Genomic DNA, 11,247 nt, shown 5'->3' with positions numbered 1-11,247 from the left:
ATTTGAAGTGAATAAATTCCCACTTATTTAAGGCTAAAGTTGAGATACATCTGCAGTGAAGCTATGAAATAACACAGTAATTTAGTCTTATCTAGAAAATACATAATTTAAAATAAACATAGTTGACACCACATGAAGTAAATCCATCAAATATGGCTATGATTTAGTCTTTTGAAGCTGTACACCATTTACAGAGCACAAAACAGGCAAGTACACCACGTCGAGGAAAAAAGTTACAAAAATTACTACAAAACTAGCTAAATGAAACATGTAATTTTACCTCAGTTAAATATGCATCGCAAAATTACTTTAGACAAAGCAGAACGGAATAACACTGGATTTTCTCCTGTTATCAGTAGTTAGGTGATTAATATGAAGAGGTACTAGGTACTTTCATAATGCCTGTGATCTAAGGCTTTTTTTCGAAGCCACTAGTATGTAAGAGTAGCAAGCACTCAAAATGTCCTGAAAAGGTTCTTAACAAAATATCTGTAGATTTGTCCCACTTTCTCTTGACAAACAGACAACACAGTGAAAGAAAGGAACCTGCAGAGAGGAGCGTTGGCCCCCTCTACAGGAGACGATGCAAACATTTTAAAATGCCTCATGATATGGTTCTGAAAAATAATGTCAGCCACTAGCTCACAAGAGGCTCCGAGCTTGTTGACAGAGGTATAAGTTATTATTTTCATTCAGACAGGTGCACACAGGTGTTTCCGTGTTTGTCCATGTGTACATAAAGCAAGTCAGTTAAATTTATCTCATTCTCAAACATTTTACCAGTAGTGGAGTGTGTAAATGAAAAACAAGAAAAAAAAACGTGCAGGTCATCAATAATTCTCAAGTATCTCCTTGATTAGAAAAACAACAATACAAGAAAATATTTTTCCTAAATATATATATATATATATATATATTCCGACACACACACACAAAGTATCTCATCAGCATAATTATCAGTATAATTTTCTATTGGTCTATTAAATCCAGCTGGCACAGAAATGTGCAAAGGTTGAAGTTTGGAAGGGAGCACAGACGCTTCCTCCTTTGGGCTCCTTTTAGGGCAAGGCAAACATATCAAAAAGCATTTATTTCAATCCACCCATATCCCTCCTCAGGATATTGGCCCTGATTGAAAAATATATATTTGTATATACTGTATATTGTAGGTTGATACCGTTACATTCTCTCCTCAAAGAACCACTTTTGGTAGAGGCTGTCAGAGCAAGGTTGGAGTGAGGGGGCTGGTGTCCCGTTGTCTGTCTTGTCTAACGCCTGAACACACTTCTGGCTCACCACATGGTACAGGCTCCCGTCCTGAAAACAGCCAGGTGGAGAATATGCATTATAAAGTAATATTATAATACTAAAACACAATAGTTATGCGCTGGTTAATCAATCAAATGGCCAACAAGTAGTTAAAAAAGGTAGCTATTAGCGCTATACTTGTCTGTGACAGAACAGCTGCTTAGTAAAGTGATATTATCTTTATCAATTTTACATTAGGATTTATTATCAACACTGTTTTAAGACCCCCAAAGCTTACTATTGGAACAGATATTCTTCTCTGATTGATCAGCCCATTTAGTTATCCTTTTTTGCATGTTTGTTCACTTCGCATTCTCTTCTCCCTCCATCTACTGTCCAATTCCCCACTCTTCTGCTTCTTGCACCCTTGTTACATCCATTCTGTCCTTCTGGGATCCATTTACATTTAGGTAGCGTGGTTTAGCTACTGACGTTGGTGTGGCGTGACTACACTAAGCACATGCTAAACAACTCGCAGCATTTTGTGGTGAAATACCCAGCTTGCTGGTGCTCTGTGATTTACAGTTTAGTATCAGCCACAGTGGCGCTTACACCTGTGGAGTAGCTCAGCTATGTGCTTGACATGACTGTGGCATGAATTAGATTTTGGTCCTGGCAGGGACCTCGTGATTCAATTCTCTCAGCTTCAATCCACTAATCACGAAAACGTATTAGGGCCATTGTAGGCAAAAAAAAAAAAAAAAAAAGTAAAACATTGAATTACATGGTCGGGGGAAGGGGAAAAAAACTTAAATTTAAGAGATTTAAGTCGTAAATTTCGAGAGAGAAAAAACGATATTATCTGAGATTATAAAGTCAGAAATTGGCAAGAAATAGGTTTGTTAGTGGATGAATTGAACACAGATGCTGGGCTCTAGTGAACCTTTTGGGTCAACCCACAACCCTCAGTGTCCAACTCCTTTATTATAATCCTACCACAACAATTCATTTTAACCTTGGACCAAGCTGGTTCTCGGCTGTATATGCAACGCTACGCTTTGCTCGCTATAAGCATAGGGGTACATATACAGCCGGGCTTAATCTCAGAGTTTTTTCTCGCAAATGTATCTCAGAGAATATCAGAGTTTCTTTCTCATAAATTTACAACTTTTATCTTGGAAATTCAGAGTTTTTTCATCTGAATATTATCCCCCTCCCCCAGCACTGTAATTTATTTATTTTTTTTATACCAACAATGGCCCTAATACGCCATCGTAAGTAAACACTTTCATCATTACATTATTACAATATTCTAATTAATAAGACAATTATATATATTGCCAAAAGCCTACTCAACTATGAGATTTTCTAAACTGATTTATAAAACAATTTATCACAAAATTTTGATTTCACCCTGTCCTTATATGGCACAAAAGAAATAGACACATTTGCACCTATGAGTAGAGGGTCTGTAACAGCAAGAGAAAGGAGAAAGAGGAGAGGTCTGTAGGTGATTGGATGGGTGTGGAGTTGGAAAACAGGCAGGATACGAGTCAGTGTTTGAGAATTTGGTTCTCAGCATATTGTGAAGCATTAGTGATGGTTCAAGAAAGAGAGTAATAAATAATGTGGCACGATGAACAAGTCAGAAAATTCGAAAGGAAACGGTTTTGTGGACTTTCTCTCAAAACTCATTCCATTCTGCACTTTCACTGCCACCGTATCACTTACTGTCTCATTACTCCTTCACCTCTGTCTGACAACACACACCGCCTCTTTGGTTAAATCTGGATTTAAAAGCTACAGATACAGACACACACTAAACACAGAAATATACTCCTTACCTCTCGGAAGACAAATTTCTGGTCTGCAGATACAGGTTCCCCTCGTTTTCTACACAGGTGAACAGTCAGGTAGGTACTGATGTTGTCACCCGCAATGCATCCAGCAGGGTCCCTTGTGTTATAGCGGATCTCACCATCCATGGAGTATTCAAAGAACTGCGGGAGGAAACGAAACAGCTGGTTTTCGATCTAAATCTTTTCATTAAATTTTTAAACCTCACTTAATATAGAAATGCTTGTGCTGATAAAGAAATAGAGTTTTTGTGCATGTGACTCAAGTGTCAATTTTCACTTAACTGATGGAAACTTTGTTTAATTTTTGCAGGATGTCAGTTATAACGGAAGGATGTAAAGTCAGTCACTGTCAGATAATCTGTACATGCATATGTAGTGCTGTGTTTTTACCAAGAAAATGTTATGTGGTGAAGTGCAAAAACGACAACAGCTAGATTTGAAACATGAGACTCTCTAGCTCTCAAGTAAAACAGACTAATAAATGTGTATTATTATTATTATTATTATTATTCCCTATTATTATTTCACAATGTTAAAACAATTAAAATTACAAAAGACTGGAGTGACTTTTCACCAGACAATGCATTAAGAAACACTGACGTCCATTACCTGGTTCTGACCCATGCCGTGACACGGGTAGAGGATGACCCTTTGGCCCACTACCACGTTTTCATCTGCAGGGTTGTAGTCAAAACAGTAGTTTGTCTTTCCCCGGTTCTTCAGCTGTAATGAGCAAAAAGCAGTCACATCAATTGATCTTTTCAGGTATTGATAAAATATAGCTTACAATAGCTCATATATGGGTGAGGAAATGAACGCAAATGTTAATCTTACTGTAAAGAAATATCACACTTTTAAGACCTTTTTGATAAGTCTCTGCACTGCTCAGCTTGATTAAATTCAATCAAACTGGTGGGAATTGGTAAATTCATATTCTATCAGTGACTCAGATGTGTTCTCACCATTCCAAACATGCCTGGGTTATCCTCTGGGACGTGAATATCGGGGTAAACATTATCCAGATACCACCTGAAGTTCTTACAGCCCAGCTTCTCTCTAAGCTTCTTCCGCTCTGTCACATCTCCAAAGGCCTCCTAGAAACAAAGGCCACAAATGATAGTTTCACCGTATTATTTTAGTTCCACCTTTCTGCCTTAATACCCTGAGATTCAAAACAATATTAGGTAGAACGGAATTGCTTTAATATGGATATTACATGATGATAAGTATTAATCAATGGCATCTTATCTTCAAATAAAGACCTTATGTGTGTACGCTCTTGATGCAGTCAGCGTCAGACAGCTGCAGTGTCAGAGGACGTATTCATAGCATAGTTCTGTGTTGAAACTGTATACAATAGCACCATCTATAGTTGTTCCATAACTCTACATGATTACATCCCTAATAATAACATGCCCTCAAACAAACAGAGCTCCTAACAGAAAACAACTCCTACACCCTAGTCAAACAAGAGCAAGAGGATCGACCTGTGTATTTGTGTGTGTGCATGTTAGTAAATGCAAACAACGTGTGAGTTACGTTAATACCTTTATGCATACATAGTTACGCACACACACCACATTGATCATGACTAGGGAGCTACAGTGCAGGGAAGAACAGTCTCGACTTTGGTTTGCAACTTCCCTGCTGGAGGAAGGGTTCAGCAGCACTGCAGGATGATGGATGTTGGTGTTTTGCCCAAACACGGCTTTAATTGGCCCTTCATCAATTTATTTGGTCAAGAGACAGATTCCCAAAGGAGAGAATCTGTAGTCAATGGAAGGGATCATTAAGGACCATCAGAGGACAATGACGGCCAGTGCAGGCCACTACAGTATATGAGGCCAACAAGGGGAAAATTAAGGACCAGTACAAGTGCTATTTAAATGCCAATGAAGAGGAAATGTAAGACTAACTAGCAGGCCAATCACAATCCAGTATATGGATCAGTAAAGGGTCATTGAAAAAACTTAAGTAGCAACAAGAGGCCAGAGAGGTGCCAATTAGGGAGATTACATAGGCAGTGGGAAAACAACATAAACATGCTTACAGATTCCCTCTTTAGTCTGAGTCATCCCTGAAAATGATACGCTGTTGCATTTTGAATCCTGTTTATTTAGGTCACCCTGCCTTATTACTTATTAACCAAGAGTTGTAAACATAACTCACATGGACTGACACATAACTCATCAACTTAACAGTTTCAGTGACCCGTCATCCTGCAACCCCAATATAGTGTTTTTTTCCTCTGGCGAGGATGACAATGTAATCGCCTACTGGAAATATTAAAATTAGCCATCAATATATGTATTAGACTGACTCAACTTACCTAGATTGTGGGCTTGGAAAGTGGAGGTGTAGTTTAGTCACACCAAACACAAATAAACATCTCACTGCCTGAGTTTATCTCAAGCAAAGGAAATTAATTGATCCTGAAGGGATTACAGAAGCCCTGAGAGGCAAGTGAGAAAAAAAATTCTGGTGATCCATTTTCTGATCTAAATTATTTTCTCTCCTGTGTTTATGACTAAAGAACAGGTATAATAATCTAAGGTTCAACAAAATCTGCACCTAGGTATCTGAAACTCATAAAACTGCTGGAAATGCCAGAAACAATAAAATAAGATAAATTAGATGGAAAATCATATCATAAGAATGAAACCTCATTTAATACAATATATTGCTAAATATCTGAGAGAGCTTTATATGTGTGAGCATGTGTCTACCTGTAAGTCTTAGAAGAAGAGGAGCAGCAGTGTTTGTTTGGAGGCTTTGGTGTATTGGGAGCGTCACCTGATCTGTGTTTATAGAGCTTCTCCTCTTAACTACACTGTCACACGCTGGCCCAGCCCTCCCTATGCATGCACACACACAAAGGCAGGGCACCCCATGGGTTAGCACTGCTCTCACCCTGTCAAGGACAGGTGGGTGACACCTGTTGGCACAGACTGCCACGGAAAGGTGGTAATCACACACCGGAACGCCCTGACACCCCTGTCACCTTGAGTGTCTGCCACTCATGTATCCCAAGTGTCACTTAATCAGGGGAGCTTTTACACCACAGTGGGAGTGCAGTGTGTGTATGTGTGTGTAGTTTGGGAGAGCAGAGAGTGCATGTAATTTGGGTGGGACTGAGAGTGTGTACATTGGTGAAATCAAGTGATTAATCTGTTTTACAGTTTTGTGGTGACTGCAGCTGTAAAAAAAATACACCACCTTCACAATACTCCAAAAAGGAAACAAATCATTAATATACCGGAATGCTTGCTTAAAAAATTGTTTTAGCTGTGTTTGATACCACTAGCACATTCACACATGCACACGCACACGATGTGTGCAGACTCACCAGTCGTGCGTGGGGGTTTCGATGGTAGTAGATCTCTTTGTATTCATCCATCCAGACCTCAGCGGCTCTCACGCTGTTTGCCAGAGCTTTGCTCCGTGAGTAAGGGGCCTTTTTAGGGAACACATGACCCACATGGGAGCATGGGTGGATCTCCAGGCTGCCCCCACACTGCCAAATCTAAGAGACATCAACAACACCACAACCACGAGGATTTGGTTAGCCTCTCAGCCATGATTCAATCAGGCAACACAAAGCACAGCCTTGTTGTGGAGGAGTTTGGAAATAGAAAAGCTGTTGTGTTTTTAAAGGGAAATATTTTTGGTTCCTTCCCTTTGGGAAATTGCGGTTTTCTGAGAAGAGAGATGTTCAAATTCTTCACTGCAATTAGAGTATTAGGGTCTTTGGCCTATTTTCACTGTTTAGTTAGAATTCTTTCAGGATGGTTTTCACAGGGAATGAGAAGCGGTCACATGATGCAGTTCTTGGTAAATGTAAACCAGATCTAGCCCACCTTTTTAGTGCTGTGGTACTAAAAGCTGTGCATATTCATGTCAATATCGAGAATGCATATGAATTGTGTCTATTTTGCATGAAGCTACACATGCAGAAAACACGTATAAGAAAACACACACACACTATCATCATTTCTTACCCTGAAGGAGAATTCCAGGTTCTCTCCTCCCCACACCTCCATCCCTGTGTCGTATGTCCCCAAGTAATGGAAGTAGTTCTTGCTTACAGCAAACAGACCACCTGCCATAGTAGGAGACCTGAGGAGAAAAAAAATATCAGGCAATAATTTTCCTGCATCTTATAAATTATGACTGGATGAGACAAGTGATATATCAGTGTGGGGTTTAGTAACATAAATATTAACGTTAGGGCTGTTCTGTAGTACGTTATCCTTAAAACATGCAATTTTTTTTCTCCCAACAGGATCCATACACACACCTGATGACATCAATGGCCGAGCGACGGCGTTTCTGTTCGTACTCTGGGACAGCGTGCCAAGTAAAGACCAACCGCCAATCGAACCCCCCAATCTGAGGTTCGCCTGAGTTCCCTAAATACTGGAAGGTGTTCCAGTCGATCACATCAATGACAGGACACACCACAGCTGATGGCTCCTCTTTGATCCTGGAGGAGAAAGGAGAGAAAAGCTGGTGACAGGGAGAAGCAATGCTACAAAGCAAGAAAATTCTTCATCTCAAATGTCAACTTTTTGTGCTGCCCTTGCTCTTAAGAGAGCCCAGTTACTGAGCATACTGAGTCGTCTACATAACAGAACTGCTTTATCTGGCTGGTAGAGATTCAGTGCTTCACTTTGTGACACTTCACTTGGGCTAATAGAGTCTTTCAAACCACAAGGCCACACTTTGACAAAATACACAAGAAAGAGAAGGAAATAGTCCTTAGATTCTCCTACAGAGGGTTTTCTAACCTGTGGAGCAGGGGTTCCAACCAGCCTTCATGGCACTCGCAGTGACAGTCCAGGAAGGTCAGTACATCACCCGTGGTAATGGACGCCCCTAACAACCGGGCCCGCACCAACCCCTCCCTCTTGGTGGCCCGGATCAGACGCACCTTCCTCAAACCTGAGATGTACTTCTCCAATGGCTCCTTCAGATGAGCTTCAGGAAATTATAAAACAATTAAACAAATTAACCAAAATAACACGTCTGACAAATGTGTGCGTATGAAGGCCATGTTTGTACGGAGAGCAGTTGTGTTTCTCAAACTCACTTCTAACATTAAATGAATTAATGGAACAAGGACAACAAGCACAACACAACATTTACAATCCACGACCGGCTTTTAATAGCAGCTGGTAAAGTTGATTAATAAAGGAAAATAGCTTTTAAGAGTGTCTGTTACACAATTAATATATTCAGATCATCCATCAGGTGTCTTGGCACTAAAATAACACAACAGTACTTGGATGGGTTTGAATAATAAAATTGGGATTTGGTAAGTTATCTCATTAATTGTGTCTCTTAAACAGGCAGTAAGCACCCCCTAGATGGTGTTTTGATCATTCTGAGAGTTCGTATGTTGATGTATGGGAGAGGATACAAACATATCTGTACTTCACAAATCTATTACAATGTCGATTTTTCTGTGCTTGTCCTCTAACATTTGACTGTGAATACTGACTAGTTTACGGTCTCTACAACCTCCTCCTCAAATGCATCAAATGAAACAATCTGAAATAGGAACACACCACATTGTTTGGTTTATTTGTTTCACCACTCTGTATAAATAGCCAATGTTAGCAACGTTAGAGGGAGAGGCAGGCATTGCTTCATTTATAGGGTCATGAGCCAGAAAGTTTTAGAGCCACTCCCTTAAAAAAGTGTTTCAGCTACTTAAATTCAGTCTGGGTACAGAAAACAAAAAAATTAAGGACTTCAAACTAGAACACACTGATGTCCTCCATGATAAAGCCATCTTAATTTAATTTAGCCACAAAATGCTGTGTTCTTAATTTGTTCCTGTTAGAAACATGACAATATGACAAAGAATACATACAAACAAGGTGTTTTGTACTACATTTTTTGACTGTCCTTCCAATTTGACTCTGAAGAATAGCACTGTGCTTGAAACACATGGTCTTCCAATTTACCATCCATGTAATTTAAATATATACTGTTATGAATTACTATTATATCTTTTGCAAGTGGCATGTATATTCATATGTATGTTATATGTATATTCATATAAAAATTGCCCAGACATGTGACACTGATATCTGTGAGTCTATCTGGATGTGTATTAAATTTCCCTTTATCTACATCTTAGTTTCACTAGCTGTCGCTACCTTCCTGTATCTCTAATTGCACTCAACCTATCCTCCTCCCCTCTCTATTCATTTCTGACAAACCAGTGACTGCCACCCATCTGTGTGCCTCCTTGCGTGTCCCTCTGACAACCTTTCTGTCCTTCTTGACAGTCAATCGGCCAGCCTGCCTGCACACAGGGCCTGTCTGTCTGTCTGTCTCCCTCCATCAGTATGTGCCCATACCACTTTCGCTATAGTCGTCCACCAGCACCACCTCTTTCAGCAGGATGTCAGGCGATGTCTCCAGCACACTGTGGACTGTCCTCAAGAGGGTGGACCAGGCCTCGTTGTAGAAGGCGATAACCACGGAGGTTGTTGGCAGGGACAGGTAGTCATACTTCAGGTCTCTGCAACTGCAACGTGAGGAGAACTGACTTGTTAGGAGACGGATTGAGAGAGGTGAGGCTGGGTTAAGACTGCACACTGACATCCTGGCATGAGCCGGTTACATGGAGCTTAAGCTTGGTTGCCTAAGTAAATACCAAAATAAGTGCACACAATAGAACATGTTCAAATATGGCAAGGAGCAGTTATTAAGTTACTCAACCCCAACAGCAAATGACTTACTTGTACTCATTTAAGAACAACAATGTCTCAGTGGCAGTTAGTTGGATTTGTTTGGTATGCACAGTGTATAAAATCCCCTTGAACTTTATTACAGTAAGATAATAGCGTTTCTTTGGTGCAATGGTTGACACCACTTGGTTACTTACAGTGGGTCCCATCTCTCTGGCAGCGTGCGGTGTAGTGACACTTTATCACTGACATAAGTGTTAATCTGATGCTTTTTGATGCTTTCCTCCTCTTTTCTTTTCTCCTCTCCGTTCAGATTCAGTTTGACGGCTCTGCCCATTTCACCCAGGGCATTTAAATCCAAGGGGGGCTTCTCGTAGACGGGTTTCTTAAGCTGTTCATGTGTCGCCTCTCGCACTCCGGGGGCCTCTCGTCGGTTCGTCGCGCTCACTTCCCCGGGGGAGTTGTGTCTGAAAAATACTAGATATCCCACTAAAGTGACACCAAAGATAAAAAAAAGTAACTTAGGTCGACTCCTTCTTACGTAGGCTGCCATCGTGTCGCTTCGTTCCTCGATGCAAAACTGGATTTAGGTTTCATGCCCCGAAGAAGAGCTGCACTCGGCTGGCACCTACGGCTGAAGTGACACTTTAAATTTCACACGCCTCCTTGCGTTTCCGTTTTAAGACTTCAAGTTTATTCGCATTCTTTCAGGCGCAATTAATGTGAGTTTACGTTAAGTTTCCATTCGGTCTAAGAAATGTCCAACCACCAAACTTGTGAGTTTTGGTAACTTGTTGAGCGGAACCTTGACGTCTTTATTTTGACGGACGTTGGAGTAAGACACTCCTCTTCCTCGACTCTCTTCAACTGTGTCCTGAGAAGTGTGAAAGGATTTTCAAACGCGGATTAGTTATCTCAACTCGGATTAGCTAGCTAAAACTACCTAACCTGTAGGCTCCCACTGGAGGTCAAATCAAACAAAGAAACCGTCCACTGTTTCGTTTAGTTTTCAACGAGGAAATGAAATGTTACAATTAAATAGACACATATCAACTCGTCCTCAAGAGTATAAAGTGTGTCCAACTACTATATCGCTAAACCATTTAGTATGGCGTTACCTAGATAAACAGGCTGAAGTTTGCCTCCCGGCGTTTTAAACTTGATTTTAAATTCGAGCCAACTGTCAAGTTAGCTCAGCTAGCAACTAGTTACGTTTCCGGTTTACGAATATCAAAATAAAATCCTGCAGCGTGCCTAAATTACACTAATACCATTTAAATCAGCAGGTAAGATAAAATGTAATTAATGTTTTTCTTGGGGTAAATCAAAAAGTCATAAAATGGTTTGAGGAGTATATTAGAATGCGTATAAAGCCACGTTACACATGGCCACGTTATCAGTTACACAATGCAAGGAGTGTACATCTATTGAATATAATA

General features: G+C 40.3%; 1 protein-coding gene across 1 annotated transcript; it reads right to left on the bottom strand.

Annotated features, from left to right (window-relative positions):
• Positions 1-133: 133 nt before the first annotated feature.
• galnt12 (UDP-N-acetyl-alpha-D-galactosamine:polypeptide N-acetylgalactosaminyltransferase 12) lies at positions 134-11,011 on the bottom strand. The gene is made up of 10 exons (XM_044170891.1): positions 10,006-11,011; positions 9,476-9,645; positions 7,895-8,084; positions 7,405-7,590; positions 7,106-7,223; positions 6,454-6,630; positions 4,070-4,201; positions 3,717-3,830; positions 3,093-3,248; positions 134-1,317 (listed from the first exon to the last, which is right to left on the bottom strand). The coding sequence occupies exons 1-10, from the start codon at positions 10,359-10,361 to the stop codon at positions 1,180-1,182; spliced, it is 1,737 nt and encodes a 578-aa protein (XP_044026826.1). The 5' UTR covers positions 10,362-11,011; the 3' UTR covers positions 134-1,179.
• Between the last annotated feature and the right edge of the window lie 236 nt (positions 11,012-11,247).

The sequence above is a fragment of the Siniperca chuatsi genome, linkage group LG17, assembly GCF_020085105.1.
Source record: "Siniperca chuatsi isolate FFG_IHB_CAS linkage group LG17, ASM2008510v1, whole genome shotgun sequence".
Taxonomy (NCBI): Eukaryota; Metazoa; Chordata; class Actinopteri; order Centrarchiformes; family Sinipercidae; genus Siniperca; species Siniperca chuatsi.
This window is presented reverse-complemented; position numbering and strand designations above follow the sequence as displayed.